General features: G+C 38.7%; 2 protein-coding genes across 2 annotated transcripts; one reads left to right on the plus strand and one right to left on the minus strand.

Annotated features, from left to right (window-relative positions):
* Positions 1-116: 116 nt before the first annotated feature.
* On the plus strand, positions 117-12621 carry LOC145491756 (cytochrome P450 3A41-like). The gene is made up of 5 exons (XM_081471003.1): positions 117-946; positions 5193-5398; positions 9348-9633; positions 10432-10735; positions 11299-12621. Exons 1-5 carry the CDS (start codon positions 605-607, stop codon positions 11691-11693), a joined length of 1533 nt encoding a protein of 510 aa, XP_081327129.1. The 5' UTR covers positions 117-604; the 3' UTR covers positions 11694-12621.
* Positions 12622-14512: 1891 nt separating this feature from the next.
* LOC145491757 (trafficking protein particle complex subunit 14-like) lies at positions 14513-26308 on the minus strand. Its single transcript, XM_081471005.1, has 10 exons — positions 25865-26308; positions 23794-24025; positions 23139-23225; positions 22626-22755; positions 21962-22100; positions 20840-20925; positions 20417-20494; positions 19316-19468; positions 18601-18670; positions 14513-17599 (listed from the first exon to the last, which is right to left on the minus strand). The coding sequence occupies exons 1-10, from the start codon at positions 26198-26200 to the stop codon at positions 17456-17458; spliced, it is 1455 nt and encodes a 484-aa protein (XP_081327131.1). The 5' UTR covers positions 26201-26308; the 3' UTR covers positions 14513-17455.
* Between the last annotated feature and the right edge of the window lie 1671 nt (positions 26309-27979).

Below are 27979 nucleotides of genomic sequence, written 5' to 3' on the forward strand. Positions count from 1 at the left end.
AAACGGTCCATTCCGTGTAACCTCCGATTCTGACGGGGAGGGGCTGGTCCAAAAAAAATTTAGGGCCATTATGGGTAAAACCTCTGAAAACCTTTTTCTTTGATTGTTGATTGAGTTCTTTTTTCGTGTTTACGTCTAAACACATGAGGGGTTGGGGGTACTCTCGAAAGTTAGGCAGACCCTCGACTGCGTCTCGGGTTTGCATAACTGTCACGAATTCTCTAAACCTCTCCAAGCCCCCCACGTGTTTGGTAGACTACGACGCTTGGTCCGTCGTGCGTGACGCGAAAAAAAACCGCGAGAAAAACATGGCCGCGCGAAATCCTGGGGGCGAGGATTTCGCGTGGGTAATTTTTTCCCGCAGTTTTCTTTCGCGTCACGCACGACGGACTAAACGAAAGAGAGACTGCTTGTGTGTTTGGATGATGAGGCTATGTAAACAAGGAAAACTCTATATGCAAAAAAATGTAACCGGGCCGCGCAATAACTCCAAAAAAGCTGACTTGACATCTCGTAATTTTGCAGACCTTTGCAGTTTTGGCCAATATAGCTTTGCAGATCGGCTTTGCAGGCTCAAAAAAGCGAAGTTGTTTAGCGACACAGGATGGCGCTTCTTGACTCTGTAGAGTCGCTCCTTGAGCACTGGCAGACGATTTTGATTGCCTCGGTCATTTTGCTTGCTGTGTATTTTCACGGGATAGCTCCGTACCGGATGCTGAGAGTTGTTTATCACAAGGGGCCTACACCTCTTCCACTGATCGGACATCTAGTGGATATCATGAAGCACAAGGGCCAAATTCATCTGCAGATGGATGAATATTACAAAAAATACGGCCAGATTTATTCCATGTTATTCTTTGGCGGTATACCCTGTATAGTCATCGGTGATCCAGAGATGATAAAGGATATACTGGTTAAAGAATCAGCTTCTTTCTACGATCGTCCTGTAAGTAAGATGAATTAGTACTTACGTCTAGCCTTGCACTTTATTTGAAGACTCCCGTTATAATTCAGTACAGTTACCATGCAAGCGTCTCCTGTCGATACTTCCCGTATTAAGTTGTTATTAATATGCCCGTCTTGATAGATTTTGGGGTCCTGAACATTGTATGGTGTGTTCTACTGTAAGGCAGCTGACATTTAAAAATTAATGATTACATCACCTAGTGCCTTCCAAGGACCCAGCATTAGTTCTATTTGGTACCAGGAGGGCATTAGCCCATATCCATGTCGCTTTGTCAGCTGATCTTCAGGTTTTGTTTGCATGGCCTGATATGTGGCCTGATCGAACCATAATCAGAAGTAATCATATCAAATGATTTCACCACCAAAAAATAGACACGTGACGGTCTGATCTAACCACCAAAAATAGACACTGTCATTCTGTACCATACTCATAGGTTTGAATATATTTGCACGCGGGCAGTGTGCAATTTGTTCATAGCACACCGTGGGTGACACTTCCATTCTGCACAGCTCACATTAATATTGGCTTCTTTTTAAAAGTGACCTTTCAGTTAAAACAGAAATTCAAGGGAAGGAACTATTGAGGGATTTGAACCATAATAGGATTGTTCTCTACTGAGCTGGCTAAAATTTACGTAACATAAAAAACGGATGAAATTTGTCCATAGCAATTTTCACTGCAGAGAAGCATTTGACAGTCTTGTTAAATTATTTAACATTATTCATGTGCCCAGTGATACCTCATGAAAAAATTGCCGGTTTTCACATGACGTCACTAAAATTCAAACTACAAAACTATTGATCCTCCTGACATTTTTCTTCCATGATGTATAAGAGCAGCTGAAAAGTAATATTCATACAAATTTTTGCTATGAATGGGTTCTTGGTTTTGTGACAGACTACGCTTGAATTTCTGAGCTTTTGCGCGACGCGGCATTTACATCCCGGGGGGGGGGGGCACCGCCATATATGGGCTATATAGGTATGTGCCGCTGTGAAGGGTATGGTTTACGAGCAGTTTACTCTAGGATAGGGTATATAAATCAGAGCGTTTGGGTCTAGATATAGGGTATCATTTTTCACAAAACTGACTGGTTGGTTGAAGATTTTATCTAGAGTAAGGAAACCAGGAATTGCCACTCAAAAATATAAAAAAATTAAATCGGCAAGTTTAAATTTACGCAAATCAGCCTCAACAGTGTCGATAGATGGGGGGATTTGGGGAGTTTAATCTATTATAGGTTAGCAAAATTCAGCTGAACTAGCTCTGGTATAGGCTAAGAGTTCCAGGGTCCCAGCGGCAAATCCCCACGCAGAAATTCCCAAAGTACCTCCCCCGGGATTTACATGACGGCCGAGAGAGCTGTCATGTTGGTTAAAAATGTGACTTAATTCGGGTAATTTGGCTATCCGAACAGTTCTTATATTAGAATAAAGTACTATTTTAATGTTTTTGAATTCCTCGATAGATAAATTCACGCTTTTGTAGCAAAACTCAATGACAGATGTTTCTGTTGGTTTCTGGCCACCATGTTGGTGCCCATCCGAATGGGCACCAGCATGGCTTCTCCATACAAATCTCTACAAATTCGGGTAAAAAGTTTCTCCGCATATCTTGCATAAGAAAAATTGCTGTGACCTGAATCTTGGCGAGAGTCTGCATATTCACTTTCTTTCTTTTCTCAGATTCTGGACTTTATCTGTTGAACGGTTTTGATTTTTATTTTGACTTATTTTGAATGGCGTGACACTGAAAACCAGCAATTGACTGGGGAGCTCATCAAACCTTTTCAACTTGAAATAGAATGTGTGGTTCCAGAAATATATCCATACCCCTCCCCCCCACGGAGAGTTTTTTTCCAATTTGACCCCCCCCCCCCACTCCCCAGGATTTTCCGTTCTAGGGGTCTTCACGGTACTTCCCCCGCCCCCTAGAATTTCCATGATTTTTCTACTTCCCCCCCCCCCCCACCTCTCGGAAATTCCGTATTCATAAATATCGAGACCTAACACATTAATTCATGTCATGTTAAAATGTTTGAACCGGCGTTTGAACTAATAAACAACTGACTTAGAAGTGCTTCACTTCAAATGGCATAGCAGCTGACTTTTTCTTCATTTTTCGTACAAGAATCTCGGAACGTACAATAGCCCAGTCAAAGTTTTAATTTATGCATGGTCAAAACAACAAATCGAATTACTTTACACACGGAGTAAAGTCGTCACGCAACATTTTTTTCAAAACAGCTGTTTCTCAAATGTCGTTTTATTTTTTTCTTTTACCAAAGGAATACATCAATTAAGTCATACGCTTTGTCTCTGTAGTTTGTAAATGATAGTAAATTCATTTTATGCCTTAGTTTTTTAATTTGTCATACATTTCACATGTGAAACACGCATTGTTCAGTCGTTCTATAAACAGTGTATAAATGACATGAAATCTCGGCTACCGCTCCAATGCCCCTCGCTGTCCACAGTTACCTATAGTTCAAGACAAATGGCTTTGAATCGACTTTGCTCACTTAGCAAACTATTAACTACACGGATAACAATGAAAATATGTGATAACCTAGTTACGGCAAGACCGAAACGGGGAATAATTTTGTACGAGTATCAAACGAAATAAACAAAGTACGAACCTCATTTAATTGACAGCATGATTAACGCTGGAAAAAGCATCTGAGCTGCGTTTAAGCTAAATACAGCACAATCTTCAAAGAATAAAATATCATCAACTTCATTGTTCATTAATTGCTGCACCTCTCCGTCGGCATTTTGTTCAACTTGACGTCCAACAAACACGATGCTCAGGATTGCCATCTGTCGTACAATACGTACAACGTCGGAAGAAAAATGGAAAATACATGACAAAGAATCTAACGTTTATTTCTGTCGGTTTGGTTACCTGAATCGTTTGGGAAAGTACGAGAGTATCATTCAATCGCAGTTCACACCCACTGGAAAGAAAAACTCTTTGAGTAGCCCCCTCCCCTTCGGAGATTTACCGCTTTCAGAGCCCCCTACCCCTCGGAATTTCCGTGATCCTCCGTGGGGGTATGGATATTTTCTGGAAACATGGAAATGTTGGGAGGAGGCCTACCTGTGGTTCACCGGAGCGAGTGGTGAAGAATCACTGAAATCCTGTGCCCCCTGACCTAGGCAGTCTAAGCGATGAAAATGAATTTGAACCACAGCCACAAGGCAAAATTCTGGTACCCTTTAGGCACTCCTTTTTCTATGGAAGTCCTCCCTAATTATGGGATATTTGCATCAAATTGGAAAACAGATAATCGGTGTTGTTTGATATTAGACTATTATTAAAAATAGTCTCCATTTGGTGAGAAAACGTGTTCTTATATTTGTCCGTGGACATGATCTCTTCTGAGAAGGGAGCAGTTTTCCAAGAGCATATTTTTGCGCCAGATAGAGGCTGATATGTTTATTATCCTTAAAGTATTTTTTACAGCACACGCCAGTTTGAAAATTGGAGAATATCACTCACATCCTCCAGTTTTAACTGGGGCATATTCAGTCACATGATCCGTTTAGCCCAGTCGGACACGAGTGGAAATATTTGATGGATTACAGTGGAACCTCAATTTAACGAAGGCGCTGGGGATCGGCCAAATTTGTTCGCTAAATCGAGGGCTCGTTATATCGAAAACCTCGATATAACGAATTTGCGGGGAAACGACCAAAATGTTCGTTATATCGAGTGTTATGTTGCACTACCCAACATTTCCGGATTTCAAAGATGATAGAGCAGAGGTTAATTGATGTCGAAATACTATGGTGCCAATGTCTATGACATATAATAAGCCGTTGACTGAAAGTTTGCTGTCTCTTTACCATAAGGATTACAAGGATTTGCTGCCTGTTGATCTGTTCAGCGTTTATCTTCTGTCACGTGTTGACACTGTAATTCGTTATATCGAGGTAGATTTTACGTTTGGGCTTCCGGATTATGTACGTTATATCGAAGAATTCGTTATATCGAGGTTCTATTCCATACGTTTCACTGTAACTTTGGCCGGGACATAGGATATCGTTCGTTATATCGAGGACTTCGTTTAACAGAGGTTCGTTAAATCGAGGTTCCAATGTATAAGGATTTTTATTCACACTGGTGTTATTTCAGCAACAATTCAAAACTGTAATTCCTTTTTACCTCATTAAAGTTGAACAAGTTTCATTTACCCATTAAAGTTTGAATTATTTGTTAATAGCAATTTATGAAACAACCTGAACCTCTGAACAGCATGTTGATTGAAGTCAAACAGGAGAATTGGAAACGTATTCGTAGCACCTTGACACCAGCTTTCAGCGCTCTGAAAATGAAACAGATGGTGCCATTGATGAATGCATGCAGTGATAATTTGATCAAGAAACTTGCTGAAGTAGCTGACAAGGAAGAAAGTGTTAACATCAAAACGTAAGTGTTAAGCACCTCTCTAATTACCACTTGCTTGTAGTCTCCAAATGCAATGTATGGGTATATAGCTAAGTGCTTTGGAATCCAGATCAGGCAAGCCTAATAAAACACAACCGCCATGTTTTAATCAACAACTTCGGTTCACATGTGGTTCCTGGACATAGGCTAGTTCCCAGTACACCACAATCTCTCTTTTTCTCTGCAGAAATGAAAACTGAACAGCCTAAGTCCTAGAAATCTACAAAACTGGACAAAGAGACTAAACTATGTGAACATAAACTTAAACGAAGGTCCAACTGTGAACATGCTCATAAATAATCAATCTAAACAAAACCAATGTAAACAGCGTTCATGACTTTAAATAAGGCAAGGCATGGCTTCTTCATAAGCAGTACAGCATTTCCCACAGCGATGGGTCTATCTTTGGAGTGATATCTCATCTCAGCATAGTGTTTTGCCTGCTGCTTCTTTTCAGACTCCCGATCCGTCACTTGTTGCAAAGCCACATCCACCTGACTCTCTCCACCTTCCTTAAACTCTGGTAGCTTGGTAGTTAGTTTCCTCAGTGTTGAAAAACAGTTCCGCTGGGCTAACATAGGTTGTGGATTGGTAGGCCAGTAGAAACTTGTTGAGCTCCAGCTGCCAATCTTTCCCTTCTGCTTGGGAGACTCTCATGGCTTTGAGAAGTCAGCGGTTCTGGCGCTCAACCCCTCCATTGGCTCTGGGCCACAAGGGTGTGTTGCAGTGATGCACAATCCCTATTTCCTCCAAATATTTCTCCATCTCCTCAGACACCAGATTGGAACAGTTCTTAAACCAGCTGGCACACCATACCTTGAAAAATAGCTGTCTAAGCATTTGATGACTGCAGCACTTGTAGTAGAGCGAAGCACGTCTACTTCAATCCATCTCGAGAAATAATCGACCACCACAAGTAGGTGCTCTCCAGTAGGTAAGGGCCCAAGCAAATCAACTACAATCTCTTGCCAGGCTCTCTCAGGCAATCTTGTGGGCTCAATGGGCGGAGGTGGGACATGCTCTTATACCATCTGGAAGCCAAAACATTCTCTGCACTTCTTCTCTGCTTCTTTATCGATTCCTGGCCAACATACTTTTGACCTTAGACGTTCCTTGGTCTTCACGATTCCCTGATGCCCCTCATGGGCTAAATCTAACACTCTTCTCTTCAGTTTTCTGGGAACCAAGGAGTTCTTGTTCCACGTAGAACGACCTGGTCAATACAAGCTAATTCATGGGATACCAGTTTATAGGCTTTTGGGGCCTTGCTCCAAATGCCCTGTTTCCAATGCCTCACGCACCACCTCCTAGTCTTCATCTTGAAATGAGACTTCTTCAATCTCTTCAATCCGTGGGGCCACTGGTACTGCTTGTAGGGTCACTTCGCGCACGTACTCTTCAACTTGGACATATCCTTTCGAAGTTGAAATTTTAGTTAGGGGGGACAGGACATCCGCAATGTTCTCCCTGGAGGTCACATACTAGCGAACTTTGTAGTTAAAAGGTTGCAATCGCAGCACCCAGCGTTCTATTCAAGCGGATGACTCCGAGTTGGGCCATAGATGGTTTTCAGAGCTTGATGGTCAGGTCACCAGGTCAAACTCGGGTAGACCACAGGTACAAGTTAAATCTTTCGCAGGACCAAACAAGCACAAGTGCCTCCTTTTCAGTTTAACTGTACCAACGTTCAGTGTCACTAAGACTTCTACTAGCATAAGATACTGCACAACATTTCCCGTCTACCTCCTGAACACTGGGCTGGCATCTGCTATGACTTCTGTGGGTGCTCCCCGGTCAAAATAAGCCAGCATGGATGCTCCTGCCATGTCTTCTTTCAGCGTGTTGAAAGCCTTCTCTTGTGCCTTGCCCCATAGAAACTTCTCATCCTTTCGACAGGAATGAGTCTCGAGCTAAATCCCACAAGACCCAGAAAACTTCTCACATCGGAAGCTGACGACCTTTTCCTCGGTGGGCCCGATGCTGTTCTTCGAAAGGAGAATAATGCCCATGAAAATTACTTACCCATTCCAAAAGTACACTTCTCACCATTCATGGTAAGATTTTTCTCCTTCAGCCTAACTAATAGCTTGTGTAAACTCTGGTCATGTTTCACAACAGTCTTTATGTGAAAATTGTTTATTTGTGAAATTGTTTATCTATAATCTTTGAGTATTTTTTTAATTATCTTTATCATTGTCTCTGAAAAGCCCCCATGGGGAGTTGACAATAAAATTTGTATTGTATTGTATTGTAACAATCAAATCATCAGCGATGTTTACAACTCCCTCAGTGTCTGCTATAACCTGACTGATGATGTTTTGGTCACGGTTCTCAGGTGCCATATTAACCCCAAAACTTAGCCTCTTTATAGCGGAACAAACCGTCATGTGTTACAAAGGTGGCAATGTCCCTGGAATCTGTATGCAGCTCTACCTAGTGAAAACCATGACGCAGATCTAGCTCCGAAAAGACAATACTGTCATTTAGTTCTTCTAGTACTTCATTGACAGTGGGTTTGGCAGCTGTTCTTGGATAATGGCCTCATTTGCGCGATGCATGTCCACACAAAGTCTTATATCACCTGACGGCTTGGGTGCTAGGACAACCGAACTAGCCCATGTGGTGGGGCCTTCCACTCTCTCAATGATATCCCCTTGGAACAGTTCATGGATCTTGGCTTTCACTTTGTCTCGAAGCGCAAAAGGAACTCGCCTCAACTTTTGTGTAACAGGTGGTACATTTGGGGTCAACATGCAGTTTCAACCCAAAGTCTTTTAGTTTGCCAACTCCCGTGAACAATTGAGGGTATTGAGCTTTGAGCTGGTCGGCAAAGTCACTCTTGACTTCATTACAACTGCCACCAATGAGACTGGCCTTTGGACCAATGGGGAGAACACCAAGCTCAGTGGCAGTAGCATTCGCCAGTATGCAACGCCCGTACTTAACTACAACAAAACTGGAAACTACTGTAGCATTTCCCACCGAAATTTCCGCTTTGAACTGGCCAATTTCTTTGCCACCATAGGCATACAATTTCCTCGAACAATGTTCAAGGTTCCCCTTGAAACCCGCATTCTTCAATTTCTGAAAATCATCTTCCCCCATCAGATTACTCACAGACCCTGAATCAATCAAAACTTCCTGAACAATTCCATCAATACTCACACTTATCGTCGGCACGTGACGTGCGGTCGACACCCTACAAACACCCTCCTCATTTTCGTCCATCACAGTGAACGCAAAGCCAGGGTTACGTTTTCTTCTTCTTGACTGCTACCCGCCACATAATCTTCCACTTGATTTTTCTGTCTTCTGAACGCCTTATGATTCACCACTGGTGTATTAATCAACAACTTCAGTTCACATGTGGTTCCCGGTTGTAGGCTAGTTCCCAGTACACCACAGTTAGTGGTGTGTCCTTGGACTCCAGATTGAATGGTTCGGTTATGAGCCCTGACCAGGGTCATTGTGTGGTGCTGTTAGACAAGACATGGACTCTCATCTCTGACTGTGCTCATACCTTCACTCAGGAGTATACAAATTTAATCCAGTGAATTATGAGGCAACCTGACAGAATGCTAGGGAGTAACTGATGATGGAGTAGTGCCCCATCCAGGGGGAGTAGTAGGTGCTAGACAGCTGTGTAAAAATTACACTGGCCCATTTTCTGCCTGACTTTTGGAACTTGGAACACACAAGGAAATTCTTTGTGTAATAGACAGAATAAGCCACTCTTCTAGATCTTCCATGTTTACAACCGCAATATTTCAATCATTCTTATCTTTGTTTTTTGACAAAGACCCTCATCATGTTCAAATGATATTGTGAATCATTTTTTGTGAGTGTTTTGTTTTATTTGCTAGCTTTGTGAAAATGATCCCATTGAACTGTACCGTAAAAGAAGTTTCTGTTTTATGTACAATTCTCCCAGATTTCAACAACGCCTGGCGATGGATGTCATTGTTTCTGCGGCATTTGGCATTGAAGTGAACTCACAAAATAATCCTGATGATCCAGTCCTCAAAGCAGCTGAGCTTGCTATCAATGAGACTACCTTTCAGTTAATTTTATTTGGGGTTCTTAGTTTGATGCCTTATGGATTGAAAATTATGGAAAAAGTGCCACAACTGTATATGAATAATCTAAAACCACTCCTCAACATTGCCGAGGAAATAGTTCGCACGAAGAGAGAAAACACAGGGAACTCAGTTAAAAAGGTAAATAGTAATAAATATTATAATTATTATGATCAATTAATATTGACTTGATATCATATATTCAGTATGAATGGTCACTGAGGTACAGCCAAGTTGACTATCCTTCCAAGAAAATCAGAAAAGAAAAGAAAATCAGGCGGTGTGGTCGATTGTTTTTAAGCAAGCCAAGTAGTCTCTATAAAGCCTGCTTCACACTTGTGAGATAAGCACATTGGTAAGCGCAAGCATACATGTAATATCGAAAATGCTGGTGCGCACCGAGGTGGAATGAATGCGTTCAGTCATAAGCACAAGAAAAAGAAACATATCTTGTTCTTATGTTTATGCTTGTGCTTATTTTACAAGTAGCATGAAATACGCTCATGCTCGACTGTGTATGTCCTTAGTGTGAACATCCATATGTTTGTGCTTGTCTCACAAGTGTGCACCAGACTTAAAGCACTGAGCAGTTCCAAAACAGCTATTTTCTCTTTCATGGTATTATTCACACAATCATGTTCGGATTTGCACTAGGCTTACACGTATCAGGAATTAGGGAGCAGGGATTGCGCAGTGGTGGGAACGCCCAGGTTCGATCCCGGCTCGGTGCCATATGTGGCTTGAGTTTGTTGTTGGTGCTCGCTTTGCTCCAAGGGTTTTTCTCGGGATTCTCTGGTTTTCCTCCCTCCTCAAAAACCAACACTGCAAATTCCAATAAAAACCAGTTAAGGCTGACGTGGCTTCCTCTCTAAATATTGTTAGTTTATTTTTTATCAACTTGTGAAAGGTTCCACTGACTGTTTATTACCTTAAATATAGGACATGTTGGACCTTATGCTGGCTGCTTCAGACGACCCTTCAGTTCCAGAGTCTAAGAAGCTCTCTGACGCAGAAGTTTTAGCACAAAGCTTTGTCTTCCTTGCTGCAGGATATGAAACCTCCAGTACCACGTTAGGTTTTGTATGTCACCATTTGGCAACAAGTCCTGAGATTCAGGACAAGCTGCAGCAAGAGATTGACAATGCTTGGCCAGATGAAAACCAGATGCTGTCATACGAGACGGTTCATGAGCTACCATACCTCGACATGGTGATATCAGAGGCGCTGAGGATGTACCCTCCAGGTAGGAGAGAGGATTATTGGACAATGTGTTCTAAAGGCATCCACAGTCGAGTGTTGATCGTTGCCCTCAATTGACGCGCTATCGATGCTCAATTAACGCTCAGACGACACCCCCCGTTGACACTCGATCGACACTCAATCAACATCTTTGTCGACAGTCAGTCGAGAGAGAGTCGGCTAATTTTTATAGACACGCCATTGAGCATCGATTGATACGTATGAGTCAGTTGACGCTCAGCCGACTATTGACTGACTGTCAGTCAAATGTCAATCAGGTGTTGATTGAGATGCTGATCAAGTGTCGACCAAGTGTCAATCGAGATTTCCATTCAGTGTTGATGATCAAGATCTATGTAGATCGAGTGTTGATCAAGGGTTGATACCATCTTGTGATTTTTTGGCGCTCTAAGAGAAATCAAGGAGCATAGGCATGTAATGCATGTACAGAATACATATAATATTCTTCCTGAGTAGTCTTCCATATGTTGAGCATTAAATGTTCCAAGAAACTACTTGAGGGAGCTTTCATGATTCACAATTTTCCTTTACATGCTTTTTTTTTAGGGTTTATTCTGGCTCGTTCCTGTACAAAAGAATGTATCATCAAAGGAGTGAAAATACAGGAGGGTACAATGGCCGTAATACCAGCATACAGCATTCATCATGACCCGTCCATTTATCCTGACCCGGAAAAATTTGACCCTGAGCGTTTTTCAGCTGCAGCTAAACAGTCTCGTGATTCCTACACTTACATGCCGTTTGGTCACGGACCACACAACTGTATTGGTATGCGGTTTGCTCAGGTGGAAATGAAGCTTGTGTTGGTGCGAATGTTGAAGAAATATCGTTTGGAGGCCGCTCCAGATACAAAGATCCCGCCTGAAATTGTCATTAGAAGTACCTTGACAGACATGACAATTGGAGATGTTAAAGTTCTTGTAAAATCACGAGCTAAGTAAATGCATGCCAAACCTTTCTTCTTTCCAATTGTATAAGAGCATAGAGGTTTTCATTCGAGTGTCTCAAAACCAAAACTAAAGTTATCACTCTAGCCAGTCACAAAAGATACAGACTATCTAATGAACCAATTAAAACATAAAATCAATACATGTACCTGATGCGAAGCGATTGGCTTTAGTATCACTCCTGATCGGATGGAAAAGTGGTGCCAATCATGTAGTGTAGTCGTACAAAAGCAATATTACTTTTGGACATTGTGTAGTTCCAGAAAATATCCATCCCCCCACCACGGAGGCCCCGTAAGCCTCCTTCCTCCTCGGAATTTCCATTTTTTGAACACAACAGTCCATGTACAGTTTTATTTGTAGAATAGTTTGATAAATTGCTTTTTAGTCTTACACTACACTAGAATCACTCTACGGTTAAACATTTTCAGTTTTCTGTGATCTTGTCTCTCTGGCCGCCAGGATCTTGAAAATCGACTACCGACCAGAGGAACAGCTTGTGTATAAGCTAGGTAATTGGACTTAAGTCCATGCACAGTTTTATTTGTAGAATAGTTTGATACATTGTTCTTTAATTTTATACTACACTAGAATCACTCTAAAATTAAATGTTTTCAGTTTTCTGTGATCTTGTCCCTCTGGCCGGTAGGATCTTGAAAATACTACCGACCAGAGGGACAGCTTGTGTATAAGGTAATTGGAGTCATGTCCATACACAGTTTTATTTGTAGAATAGTTTGATACCTCGTTCTTTAGTTTTAGACTACACTAGAATCACTCTAAAATTAAATATTTTCAGTTTTCTGTGATCTTGTCCCTCTAGCCGGTAGGTTCTTGAAAATACTACCGGCTAGACGGACAGCTTGTGTTTAAGGTAATTGGACTTCGAAGTTTTATTTGTAGTAGTTTGATACATTCCACTTATTCCTTAAGTCATAAAGCAGGCTAGAATATTGAGGAGTCACATTATATGAAGGTTATCAGACACTTGATTTCTGAATGCCTGAACAAAAAGGCATTGAATTGAATTAATTTTGCATTCACTCCAAGTCCAGGCAGTGGGACACATTTCTGATATGTCCAGTGGACTTGAAGTTGTAGACATCAATATTATTTTAATGAAATATATTTGTGACTTTAATACTTTGTGTAAGGATAGAGGAATCTCTTCAGAAGGAATGTTAAACTTTAAGAGTTCGATTCTGTTCCTTAGTATTGTAAAACTATCTGTTTATGGAATAAACACAAATTAAAGTAACAAAAATTTCCTCCTATTGCCTTTTTTTTATTGGATGGTGTGGGTGTCTGGAAAACCCGAATAGCGAATAGCGAATAGTCGCGTATAGCGAACAGCGAATAGCGAATAGTGCGAATAGTCTCGAATGGTGCGATATAGTGGCGAACAGTCTCGAATAGTGGCGAATAGAATAACCCTTTTCACGGTTAATTTTCTCATTTGCATTACAATGTAATCCAACGTGGATGCGAGGCAATTTCGGGCTAAAACTACAAAATAGCCCGAAATTGCCTTACATACATGCTAGATTTTATTGTAATGCAAATGAGCAAAGGTAACCGTGAGAAGGGCTATTACGTGGCAAATAGTGGCAAATCGTAGAAAATACGGTACCCAGTATCTCGCAGTCAACCTCGCAGCAAGGTAGGATGGGATTTTCCCGCTAAAAAGACGCTTATCAGGACAAAAGGTGTTTCTAAACGTAATTTATTCTGTTTTAACCGCTGCAAAAGCGTAAACACGTCTTTATTAGGTTATCCTTGTGTTTTCTGTTTTGAATGAGGCCTTCCGGCGTGATCAACACTTTGGTGACATCTACCTCTCCAACCACTCTTTAAGGTCTTCATTTAAGATAAAAGCGCTAGAAAGTAACAAGGATAAACATACTAAAAAGCTTCCAAAGACCGGAGCCCTCGAGAAGCGTAGCATTTGTTTAAATATGGTGAAGCAAAATAGACTATCTAACTAACAGCATGTAGGGGATCTACACAAGTACTACAGCATAGTCTAACTAGCTACACACTGCAGATTATCCATCGAGTGCCTAGAAATCTAGCGTTAAAGAAACACAAAATTACGAGGTCGAGCTTCAAACGAAAGAGGATCGAAAAGTACTTTACGCCATTGGCTAGCTCTATCTTGACCGTTTTTGGCCTGTCAACCATTTGTATCATCATCACGCAAATATACAAGGCTTTCGTAGGAAAACGCTCTAATTAAAAATCACTGGGAAACAAAACTATATATAGTCTGCAGTCTGCAGTCTGCAATTGTCAGACACCTTTTTTCTTTTTTTTCCTTTTTTTTTTAAGTTCAGGTGTATCAACTTTATATTACGTTTTTTGCTCCCCAAAAGTAACGACCACCCGAAAGTAGCGACCCCCCAGCAAGAAGCGAGCCCCAAAGGCTGCTAATTCCGAAAGTAGCAAGGGTAGTTTCTATCGGAAGTTTACGGAACTTAGGTTGAAATGAAAGACTATTGCCCATGATGGATACATAGTTGGTGTGAAGCTTCTAAACGGATATGCCCTTATTTTGTGCTGCTAAGCATTAGAAGTTTCGGTATAATATGTATGGATTGGCAAATCAAATGGTGAGGTGTGAAATTAGAAAATTATTTTATATCCTTCTTGTCAAAGTTTTAATGAATATTTTAGGCAAGGGAAATAACAAGAATTTTGACAAAATGCAAGTGAAATTATTTAATTCATCATTCACACATTTTCACCTCAGTTTAGGAGCTGGGAACAGTCAAAAATTCTTCTATTAAATTAAAAAAAAATAACACATCCTTGAGTTACCATTTGAACATTTTATTCCCCTATCAGTACATGTCATTTCTGAAAAAATACTCCCTCTCCCTGACAGCAGTATATACTAATATTAATATAAATATGAAAAGTCCCAATATTACACTGACACTATACCACAGCAAAATCATTTCTGTTCATGACTAATTATACAATATCCCCTTTCGAAGCCGCAACTATTAAACCAAAGTTCCCATTAATTCAGAACCCTTACACCTAACTATAATTTTGATTGAATTCCCAGTAGAATAATTTAGGCCCTGCCTGGGAGTGAAGAGTGGGACGAGTTGTTTTATAGAACAACATTGAGGACCTAAGGATTTAAAATGTTTTATACTGAGACACCGACTTCTCGTGCCTTATCACGGAAGCGCCCTCGCATTATTACATAATTACAATGTGTGTGCGCTTGCATAGGCATGCTTTACATGAAGGCATTAAACAACTATCCATTGTCTGCCAAAAATATTTTCCTGAACACAGATTTGGACCCGCCAGCCTGTAGCCTTGCCAGACATGCATGCGTTGAATTAAATGACATGCTGCATTGAATTAAATAATTATTCATCAGGCCCAAGTTGTTCAAAAGATGGATAATGTTATCCAACTGGTAAATCACTTTATCCAGTGGGTAAGTGTTGACAAAATCAACCGTGTTATTCACTGGGTATGGATTTATGCATTGAATAGTGCTGTCCGCCCTTTAAATAACTGGGGCCAGATCAGCACATACAAAATATTTATACACGGCGTACGATATTCAGCATCTTTTTACCAAGTGGCCATATTATTATCATGTACTTGGACTTGCATAGTTATAAAGCTTGTGAGAGTATACGTGTATTATCCTTGCATTTTGGTAATTTATAGTGAGTTGGTCGAGTTGTTCAAAACCCAGATATAATCTGAAATTAAAAGTTCACCCAGGCTAAGGAACAAGTAATTTTGTATTTCAAAGAAATATTAATTTTTTACTCCTGCTAAGTTGTACTTTGAAAGTGTCTAATTTTGATTACCGGTCACCTCGCCACAAGGAAGTCTCGCCACCAAGCGAATTCTCCTCGCCACTAAAATAATTACTAACGATCTAATAACATTAAACTGAAATTTCGTTCTACATTGTTTAGTTGTACAACCCACACAGCTCGTGTAAGGTTGAAGTTATTTGATTGTTCAGCCGAAGCCTTTAATGAAACACTTATGTAAGCTTAAATGCAAATGCAACGGCAAAGCAACTGAGCAATAACAGAACAGTCAGTTCTCAAAGAAATATACCTGTAGTTGAATTTTAGAAAGCTATGGTTTCTTGTTAGACAATGGAACACATATATCACATCACCGACAACATATTGACATCGAAATTTGCAAACAGACAAGCTAACAAACGAGTCGATTAACACTGTAGTCGCTCAAACAGCTAATACACCTTGACTACTTTACTCTGGTTTATCTTTCTCTTGGTGTCTGGTGGCGACGAGACTTCTCTTGGTGGCAAGTTCGTTTGTGGCGAAGTTCTCTGGTGGCGAGGTGACCAGATACCCAAGTTTTTTAGTAATTAAAAGTAAATGTTCTTCCCAACAAAGTCAACACAATAAATTATTGATCACTTATAACTTATAAAACTTACTTTGAAGTTGTTCCTTGGCCTTGATTGGCCTTTAATTGATAATAATTTGTATCACTGGAGCCAAATAATATTTAATGCATTGCCATTCACAAATAGGAAATTCAAAATACTATAGATAGCTAAAAATATCGTTTACATCTTGCACAGAAAAGTTCAACTTGTTATCATAAATATGTGAATAACAAAGACATTGAAACCAATATTTGTACTCCAGATATTTGAACGAGCAGCCTCCTTGAAGTTGGAAAAGAGGATTTCATGCTTGTTTGGTCTGAGTGAAGACAACCTTTCACGTCAGTGCAAGATGCTGACTAGCTCAAGAAGCTATAGAGAATTTTCACATGACGTCACGTGGCAGTCATATTGGTATACCACAACAGTGAAACAGCAGCCACGTTGGTACACATGTATACCAAACCAATCCTGTGAGAGTTGAACTCCTTTCTTTTGTAAGTTACACTTTCTTTTGTTCCAATTAATTTGCATGGCTAAGTACTGGCCACGTGAGTGAAAAATGATCTATAACTAGATCAAAGAGGTAGCATTTTGCACTGCAGCAAAACAATAACTTGTTACTAGTTAACAAGTCTTAATTTAGAAATTTTTAATTACTGAGTTTTTTTTTCTGTTATTAGACACTAATAAGCTTAATCTCTGGTCTGTGTGTAAAAATGTACAATAATCTATATAATTATAATATTCAAGATGAACGAGGAAAATTGATTACTATATTTTTACTCTAATATTTATGTAACTATTATTCAACAATAACAATGTCTTAATTTACTATTCAGTAGGATACCCCTCATTAGAACTACATTTTGTGTGTATTATTTCATCTCAGAATTATTGATTGTTTTTTAATTAATTTTTAAAAGCCTGATGTAGACCTCAATGACATTAATTACATTTTCTCAAACGTGTATCAGTTCAATTGCTGCAACTAAGTCACATCAAACATTACTTACATTCATTTGGTGATTTTTTTCTTCTCACAATTTTTATTTGTTTTGGCACATAAAGATTTCACTCATTAACAATCATCCTGATGGTCTTCGCTATAAAAGTATTAATTATGTTCTTCCCCAATCAAAAATTCTATAACTTATTTTTTTATAGTTAACACAGCAACAACAGAAAACCTGAGGTTGATTTGAGATAGAAGTATTTTCATCACAGCATATCTTTTAAATATCTTTGAAATGAATTACTCAATAATTATTATTCTATAGAATTAATAAATTTAGTAATTGCAGTATAATATTTTTCTTACGTATATAAGAAACCAATGCCATGTCAGCAACTACCTGACACCTGTCACAAAAACTTGACATGAATGTGACACCGTTGTGAACCCAGGAATAAGGTTCTGCTCTCTGGGTTGGCTGTCTGGAAAATCTTGCTCAGTTGACTCACTGCGCCATTTGCACTTCATAAATTTACCAACCTGAAATGAATGAAAAAAATATTTATTTAGTGTTTTATGCTAGTAGCAAAGATACAGTACAATCTAACTACTTGGTAATGTTTGTTAAAATTCATTTATTAATTCACTATTAATCGAATTTTAGTTGATTTTGAAAATGATTACAAAAATATAGTTACCAAGCTTGTCCCTTTATAAGCATGATGTCATGCATACTAATTTACAGTCAAACCAAATCAAGCATTCCTCCTCAAAAATAAGAAAAATTGATATGTTCATTCTTTGTTTCAATGCATCATCATCATTATATCCAGGGGGGGCCTCCCATATAATAATGACCTGGGTATGCTCGGTGTACCTTTCAGGGGCTAACAATGTGGCTTTGGCACTTCTCAGGGTGTTGAGCCTCAAAAGATCTACAGCAGGAGCTTATGCAGTACCTTTTAGGGTATCAAGCCAAAAAAATGTGACAGGGTTTATGTAGGAATTGGAACCTCTTAGAGGTGAAAAAAATTTCAAGCCACACCCACAAAACAGGATCTTGGTTCTTTTCAAAATTTTCAACAGGCACCCCGTCTTTTTGATATGGGAGTCCACTCCCCCCTCCCCCCCCCCCCCCTGGGCATTATATGTGTCAGCAAATAAGGCTGCTTTCTTTTAGTCACTACTCATTTTCTTTTTCAAACTCTTTTCAATGCTAACACCTTTCTCTATTTGACATTCCAAACCAAAGGAAACTGGTCACTAACGGCTACATAACAATTCATCAATACTTACACGAAATGGTGAAATGACAAAATGTACTACAATTAGCCTAAATAGCTCTCTGGTTAGCCTACATTTGTAAATATGGTGTTCAGGGTGGCCTAAATATCACTGACTTGAAGGTAGGTAGTGCTCAATAAGTAAGTAATAAGTTAACCGTATCCCACATTGTTAAGTGCCATTTCATCATTTCGCCATTTCTGGTTTTAAACATGCCCTTGAAGAAACTTTTGTCAGTTGCTGTGTGCTCTGCCTACCTCATGTAGTCCTTCTTGCACTGCTAAAAACTCCACATTTACTGTCACTGAAGATCCCGATGGACAACATCTGTCACAGATGAGGACATGGTTATTAAAACAAAACTGCAACTGCTTATTATACAGGGTATGTAACTATGAAGACTGTTAATAAACAGTTACAAGTTAAATGACTGTGAAAATTACTAATCAATGACAATGGCTGAGAGTAGGTAAATGTATTGTTAATTAATAACTTGAAATGTCAAACCTGGCTCATTTAAGTGAAAAAAGATACTAGGTAATTTGTGTAAAAAGTCTGAAAACAATCTGACGCTATAAAAACAATCTGACCCTTGTTCATATACACTGTACTTTAAATTTGCAGTGCAGAATCAACTCGCCTCCAGATTGAGCAGTCATGGTTCAAGCCCTGGCTGGGGACATTGTTTTGTGTTCTTGGGCAAGACACTTTACTCTCACAGTGCCTCTCTCCATCCAGGTGTATAAATGGATAACACCCAATTTAATGCTTGAGTTAAACCTGTGATGGACTAGCATCCCATCCAGGGGGGAGTAGAAATACTCTTAGTTGCTAAATGCTACTGAAACCGGAGATAAGCACCAGCCTAATGGGTCTCTTGGCTTGTATGCAGACCTAACTTTTTTTACCAGGAGGGCTGACCTGTTTTACACAGTGCTTCTATTTTAGGAAAGGTAGAAAGAATAATCTTACCCTATTCTCACTTTAGGTTGCAAACACACTACAGATTGCTCAGTAGCAGAAATATCGCGTGTTCTTGCCGAGCCATTATTTACAGGATTCCAGATCAGGGACACATTCCCATCATCTTGGTCAGTGTTTGTGACTGTGTACTTCACCTGGAATCTAAACAGGACATGAAAGCCATTAGCAGCCAGAATTGCAGGTATGCTGCCAGCATTAAAGATCTATAACAGTTTTGAATTCCAAAACTTTTATTTAAATTAGTTTATGTAGTGGGCTGTAGCTTTCACTCGCATGAAAACAAACCAGGTAATTAAAAAGAATTAACATTTACTGAAAATGTCTGACAATGTTCATTTGGAGCTGTTCCTTGCCAAAACCCAAAATTTTAATGTTATGACTATTTATTAGATGTATTGTATTGTCTTAAGTTTTTAGCTTTTATTACTTCTGTATTTTAGACATTTAATGTATATTTTAGACTTTTATTTTTAGGAGGACCCTCCTGAAAACCACCGCTAGGTGATTGGAGGCCTCCTCTTAGAACATTAATTATTTATATTTATTATATGGCTGTGTCTCACAAGGACTGGGAACTACCGAATTCACGAATTTGATTGGCTGAAATCGATATTGACCGCGGTCTAGATTTTCCCATCTGGACCGGCATCCAGACCGGTTTCATTTTGCGTTGAAAAAGTAGCAAACTAAAAGACAAAAATGTTCACCATTTTCTTTTATTTTCTTCTCAATCATTTATGGAAGTGCCAAAAAGCCTGATGACAAAAAAAAAGTAGAGAGGACAAGCAAATTTTGGCAGGTTTAAGTTATGCCCATCGCCGTTTGCAAGCAAAATGTCAGCTAGTACAAACCAGTTACATTAAACAAATTAAAGTTTTCTTCTTTGCCATATAATAAACATGTTATTAACCGAGCTAAGTCAGTCTGTATGGGAGAATCTTGACCTCAGTCGTGTGTACAGACCTCACTACATTTGGTCTGTACTCATGACCTCGGTCAAGATTCTCCCATACAGACCTCCTGCTCGGTTAATAAGAGCTAAGTATTATTGTATTTCATTTTTAATTATTATTTATTAAAACTAAATACCTTTCTCCCTTTCTAACACTTGACTGACAACGTGCTCTAACACTGACAGAAGACCTTCTTACAACAAAGACAGGAAGACTGTTGAAAAGGAGAAAAAACAAACAAAGAAAATGCTGATTGTAAACATGGAGATTATACAGCCTGGGTATGGGAGATAAGACTCAGGTACCCTTGCTTAAAATAGGCCAAGAGTGCAAGTGAGCCCTTTGTTGCCCACTGAATGAGGGAATGGATGGGGGGAAGAGAGACATTTAAAGCACTTCAGGTCTTACATTTTTCTTCTAAAATAGGGAATGTGGACCCTGATCCCTTCCTCAGATTTGTCAGTGATGTGGATCTAGAACTGTTCAATACATTGACACTATTATTTGAATAGATCTAGGCTGTCTGGCAAATTGTTGATAACAAAATACATAATAGTACCTGTAAGTGGTGTTTATTGTTTGATATCGTTCCTTGAGTGTTTCAACACCCCAAGTTATTGACCCTTTAAGTGCCACTTCCAGTTGCTGAAAAAGAAAATATCGTGATCATTTTCATGCAAACATACATAACGCATACATGTAATTATGTCAAAAGATAATAACTTGTTACGTACCAGAATTAAAGCTGAGACAATCCACAAACCCTAACAGACTAGAGGGCACACTGCAGTCTGGTTTGGAACTTTTTTGCCCCCCATGGGTAAACAGTGATGATGGCAAAGCCAGTAACCCCTACTAACACATGTGTATAACAATTTATTTTATCTTGGTAGCAATATTAATATGATATCTTCTAGTTCTGTTCATGATTTTATTTATTTATTTTCATCACCCAGACTGCTAAATAAGCATTGCGAAATGGTCCCACGCAGCAAGCAAAAAGCGCCCAGGCATCTAAGTCATGCTCTTGGCTGGCTACAATAAAAACCCATGGGTAAAAACCTACATGTAGTGGTTTAAAAACCTGCTGGCAGAAATTGCCATTTCAAAACCCCAAAACATAAAAACCTGCATAGCCAAGCAAGATCAAGCAGGTTCTTATATGTGAGTTACAGTTAAATTATGAACTCTTGTTATAGAGGCAACACTACATGATATTACCAAGCTATAATCAGTTGTGTTAAGCTTATCATGTTGTGAACAAATACTGTACACTTAAGGGCCAAACCCAAGTTTATTAATTTGTCTGCTTATCAACAACTATATCTCCTCCATAGAAATTAAGACCCTACTTACATGTAGCCTAAATTGCCAATAAGTATCCCAAATTACCAGAACATACTTTGGCAGACTTCAAACAGTGTAGGTTCTTACACTTGGGTTTTTACTACATTGAACATGTACTCTACCGGGCTATTCAATCTCCGACTGATTCCTTAGAAATAGAGGGCAAAATCAGTCACCCACCCCAGCAGTAAAGCTGCCTATTTCACAACTTTGTGACAACCTTACAAGATGATGGTATTGCGAGCAATAATAGTGGTAAGGAGAAGTGTATGTGAAGAAGTCTTAGTTTGCATAAACCTCATGCCACACTTTATAATTTTAGTATAATTAATACCTTGTTAAAAGCCATCTGGTTCTCGTGATAGATGATTCTGAATAGAAATGCATAGTGCTCCCATGGTCTGAGAAGAATTGGATGTTCACTTGATAAATTTTCACTGGCTGTGACTGGGAAAACGTCTAAACAGGAAAACCTGCAAAAGCAAAATAGAAAAAAATAGTTAATATGCAAATAGAAGTTTAAAAAAGCTTTTAACTGTCAATTGATATTATTTTGTTTCTACGTATCATCATAGAAAAGAATTGTCATCAGGGCTCGAAAAAAGGGTCACCCAGTTGTCTGGGACAAACTTGTAGACTTTCTTGCTAGGTAGGTTACTTTTCATTCTCACTTGCCTGATGGGCAAGGGCTCAAGCAAGTCATCTTGCAATTAAATAAGAAAAAAGTAAACATACAAATAAAAACCGCTTGTCCAAAGGGCAAGCTGCTACTCAAGTTTTTTGTCAAGCCCTGATTATGTTATTTGACATAGTCTTGTGATAAGATGATACTCTTAAACATTTAACTTACCCACGAATAAACCAAATGAATATTATTTACTTTTTGTAAGCAAAGTACAGTTCCATGGGACCCAGAGAATTGTTTAATTGATTTAGTTCTGCACATGAAAATCAATAAGAACAGGAAAGTAAATTAAAAGTCATACAATGTACTGTACCTTGGTTTTGAGTCCTGTTTCAAGTGACCTAGACTGTGGATCATGTTCTTTACATTTTCCACAGCTACATCAGAGCTAGTGTGTATAGCAACTTCATTAAGATGGACTGATTTACCCAAAATGTTGATAACTGGAATTGAAGAAAAAAATCAGTCTCTAACTTGAAGGAAACAAAAAGAAACTGAACAAATGGGATCCACACAAAAATTAGTAAGACTAAAAGGAAAATGTTGTTTTCACTGACTGAACTATGCGAAATATCGACAAGAAAGAAAGTTCTTGTGCATGGCAAGGAATACAACTAGAATTAGAGAAGACAAAAATCCATCTCTAATAAAAAGAAACTGAACAAGTGGGATCCACATGAAAACTAGTCACACTAAAAGGAAAATGTTCTAACTTTTAGTTGACTGAGCCATGCAAAGAGACAAGAAAGAAATTTTTTGTGCATGGCATTGAATACAACTGTAAGAGAGCACTCAACAATTGAAATCTGCCCTATACAAACTTCACCTTCAATGCAAAGAAAATGCTTGCCGGCCACTTGAAAATACTTGCAACGAAGTGTTGGAGGCGTTATAACTGGAAGAGTAGCATTCACTGCAAATCAAACAACAATAATATAGAGAACTTGATTGACAACAGCTTGATGGTACACTCTTTCCAATAATTTAACAGATTACTTTTACATACTAACAGGACTAAACGTGAAAGGATGTTCAAGAATGTGGAGTATATAATTCTATTTTGACTTAACTAGTCTAATAACCTTGACACTGTTGGGAAAATGGATCTATATACCAAGGAATTTCATGCATTGCACAAAATAAAATGCTTATCAATGAAAGAACAAAGTAAAGTCTTTACAACATCATTTTATTGTGGACAACAACTGCATGTATAAATAAAATAATGTAAGTTCTACTCGAGAACTTGAATACAGCGCAACCTTGAATGATCTAACACACTTTAAACTTCTGACGATAATAAATAAACTAGCCATTTCATTAATAATTAATGAAAAATCAACACATGGGTTGGCCTTTTTTCAATGAATATGTCACAAACATTTAATGACCCACATTCATTTGGAACTGAGTTAGCCGATAGACAACAGCCAGAAGAAGGTCGACCATCACCTGGGAGATACTGTCGTGACTTAACTTACCTATACACCGCCATGCATTCTTTGATTCTTCCATAAGATCATCTGGATCATGGTGTACTAAATATCGTTTAAAGTCAATATTGTGAGCAGCTTCTGTTTCATGAAGGATGTTTAATTCAGGTGTCCAGACATTCACAGACAAACGCATTCTTCTGGTCAATGCTGGCAATGAGTCGAGCACAACATTCAGAGGATAAATGATATCTCCCCGAGTTGTAATTTTTGGCTCAATCTGTTATAAAGAGTTCAGAAACTTGTTAATAATTCATAACTGAAATACAACAGAAATGAATGTTTAATGAGTGTCTTTAAATTTGATAAAGACACCGCTAAATTTTGCAGCCAATTTTCTCCAGAAAAATAATGATAAACGCAAAGATTATTCTACAAATGAGTAGATCTACCACAAACGCTTTTGAAGCTGTTCAAAAAACTTGCAGCATGTGTTTTATTGGGTTTAAAACACTCGGTTATGCTTCGTGTTTGAAATCCGATAAAACACCACTGCTCGTTTTTTAAACATTACACATGTACATAACATACAGTATTTATAATCGACTGTCAAATAATATAATGTCATTATTGTTTATGGGCTTAACTGTAGTTTACATGTCTACATCCTTGCACCCTTCAAAAAATGGCAGAAACTGACAACTTTAATGATACATGCCCATAATAATTTTTATTTATGTAGTCTCTCTTCCATCGTTTTAAAGAGGAGTATAGGCAGGGCTTTCAATAAGTTTTGAAATAGCCGTCTGAGCTAACTAAAGTAGGTGGCAAACTGATGAATTTTTTTAATAATTTGAGTGAAAATACAGACAAAGTTGGTGGCGGTAAGAGGTAAATTCTGACAAAGTAAGCAGCGATTTTCGCTGGTTGCCGGCTTCTAATGAAACCCCTCATATAGGGGTCATATCTTCATACTCCCTCGAGTGAAAACTGAACAGTTAAGACAGGCTTTTGTAAATTGATGTCTTTTTAGATATATTTCTTAATATCTTTTTTAACTTCATATATTTTTTTATACATATGACTGGTTTTCAGCTAAGTTTATTATTGATTGTAACGTCACACGTATATTGTGCCTGATCTTTCAATAAAGACTTTTCGTCCAAAGTGGTCATAATAACAAGGTGGCCATATTAATGGGGTGGCTCTAAAGGTTCTATTGTACCTCAATATTAACAGCTGAAATTTCCATACTTCCTTTTAGAGGTCATTGAGATCATCTTTTCAATATCAATGATTAACATAGGCACCCACTTGAGAATCTTATCAATCCCTCTCTGTTTTCAATATCTGGCAAAACTATATTTTAAAACTTAATATCGCTGCTTGGCTCTGCACTTATATTCTGACTTTAATATTAACATTATCACAGTAAATGTTATTCAAAGGGAGGATAAAACTAAATATATCCCCTGTATAAATCACTCTCCAGTGGATAGGATATGTAGTTGGTTTTGTTAGCATCTATTAGGGACTGATTCATTTGGTGAATATACATGTACTTGTATATGGCATTACCCTTCAAACAACCAGGCACAGCTATTCACATCAGCTACATGATCTGAAAGATTATGTTTAGGCAGAATTGGGAGAAATTTCAATCGAGAAAATGTTATCCACCACTGTAATAATTGCATTCATGAATTCGACTTTTTTTAGACTTTCTTTCAAACGAGAATGGTGTGTAATGATTAACAATAGAGCAACAAAATGTATCAAAAATTGGTTTATAGTGATTTCCTTCCCAAGATTTGGCCAGAGATCGCGCTCCGCAAAAAAAGAGAAACAATCATAGTAAAAATCAACAGTGTTAGTTATACATTTACCATAAAACATTTTAACAAAATAGATTTTAAAACTACTTTAAATTGTTGCACACTAAACAACAGTTAAAATGGCAAACATATCACATTTCGTCTCAAAAATGGTCAAATAAGTTATCGCTTTAATAAATTATAGGAATTTTAACCTCATTTTGCGCACACAAACTGGTAGACACAGAATTGCTTAGAAAATGGTTCCAAAGCCAAATTATTGATGCTAAAGAGATTAAGGTTACCTTTTTTCGCAAGTCATCATCTTTTCCCTTCACTTTCGAAGAGTTAATAGGCCAGCAAGTAATAAGTCCGCCTGCATGTGCGTCATCCTTTCTGCTCATTAAATCAATGCTGCTCACACTAACAGACATACACACATGCAGCAGGCGTTTTTTCCATGCTTGGAAATTCGCATCTTCTCGATTCCTTCCTCGAAACTGAGCGATCAGAAAAAAGCATAGGCGCTCTCCGGCGTAGCATGAATTCCTCGAGCCTAGCTCTATGTCTGATACAGGATCATTCGTGAAAACCTGAGGCAGAAAGATCAAAAAGTTGCTGTCTAGTTCTTTGCCCGCCATGAAAACCGGGTCGCCATCTTTTCCAATGAATGAGTAACTACATCATGTATGGTGATTTGTCATGTCCCCATGACGAAAGTAGTCGTACCCAGTCCCTGTAGTCGACCTTCGTCCTTTTCATGTGACGTCATCATTTTCTAAAATCGAAAACTGAAGAGCCACCGAAGTTTTTATGCCCATCAGGCATAAGAGGGGGTAAATTTGTATCTGTTCACAATGTTACAGCTCAATAGTGTGCTTCGTTTGAAAACCAGCGTATTTTGCATTTCAGAGTTATGGCGGTGCGTGACACAAAGCTACAATTGCATTTGTCGAAAAATATATACCTGTCTCATGATTTTTAGCTTTTTTAGAACTTAGATCATTAGGAAAAGTGCTTATGTAAATGTTTGTTTGTTCAGTACAGATAATCAGTCGCCTAGATAGCCAAAGTAAGTTCCAGATGTTTACACTATTTCCGATCACAATTTCTTGACTTCATCCACTAAATGGTTTTTTAGTTATCTACTATTTGAAGACTCGACACTTAATCAAGCGTTATTGTAATGATTTAGACATCAAATTAGTGTTTTCTTCCTTTAAGATAGGTAACCTTTTTGGTGTGAAAGACCCTATCCCCGGCGGGTTCCGTTCACATGTGGTTTATAAGTTTACATGTGCGGGCTGTAAATGCCTGTTATGTCGGCGAAACCACCCGACATCTTTCCACACGCGTACGTGAGCACTTAGCCGTTGACAAGGCCTCTCACATTTTCAAACATCTTCAGAATTCTGAACGTTGTCGCTCATTGTGTTCAATAGACTGCTTTCATATTTTAGATCACGCCGCTACCAGCTTTCAACTCAAGATAAAGGAGGCTATCCATATTCAAAAAGAACTACCTTGCCTCAATCATCCATTACACCATGTAAATCTAAAATTATCCTTTTAATTTACACCTTTTCACGTTCTTTTGTTACTATTTGTCTTAATTAGCATTTTTGTCTACTTATTATTCAACTTGCTTTGTAATCATTCAACTGAAGATGACAGAAGTTCTGTCGAAACATGTCTTGTAAACTTAAAAGATTGGTCGTTTTCCTTAAAATTATCTACTATTGCATTGCGCATCCCGTACTGCGCACGATTTTCGCGTCATTAGCGCGCACATGAACACTTGCGCGTACAAAACGAGATTTCCCTCAAACTAAGCTCGATAGCTAAATAAATACTCGTTTTCTCTTAAACGAGCACGGTAACCTCCACTTTTCATTTCATAATCGCAATGAGAACTATATCCTTAGTAACTGAGAAAAAAATTAGCAGAAATCTATGGCTACTTTTTCGACAAATGAAATAAATACTACAGAGGGAGACATAACGGGCCCAACAACGTCCAACTCTGTGTGTCTAACGCGCTGCATTGAAAAATAATCGAGCTTATCTGTTGCGCACGAAGATTACCAAAAGTCACCTAAATAACCGTATTTGTCAGCATTGTGGCGTGAAAACAAGCACGGTGACCCCCTCTCTTTACTACGTTTTTAATATCACCTTGTCCTGTAACAACAGCATACCAAGTTTCATCGGAAATCTATGGTGGGTTCTTTTACTAGGGAATCACCTTAAAAGGTACATTCTGGAAAACGCTGACGCAAACGCGTGTCTGAAATCACGTCTGGAGCGAGGAAACATGCCCGAAAACATTCGAGATGCGACCGCCAGACCGTCAAGTTGTCAACTGTAAATAAACTTTTCGAGGACAACTCTCAAAGACAAGTTAATCGAAGGAATCTAGC

The sequence above is a fragment of the Orbicella franksi genome, chromosome 7, assembly GCF_964199315.1.
Source record: "Orbicella franksi chromosome 7, jaOrbFran1.1, whole genome shotgun sequence".
Lineage (NCBI taxonomy): Eukaryota > Metazoa > Cnidaria > Anthozoa > Scleractinia > Merulinidae > Orbicella > Orbicella franksi.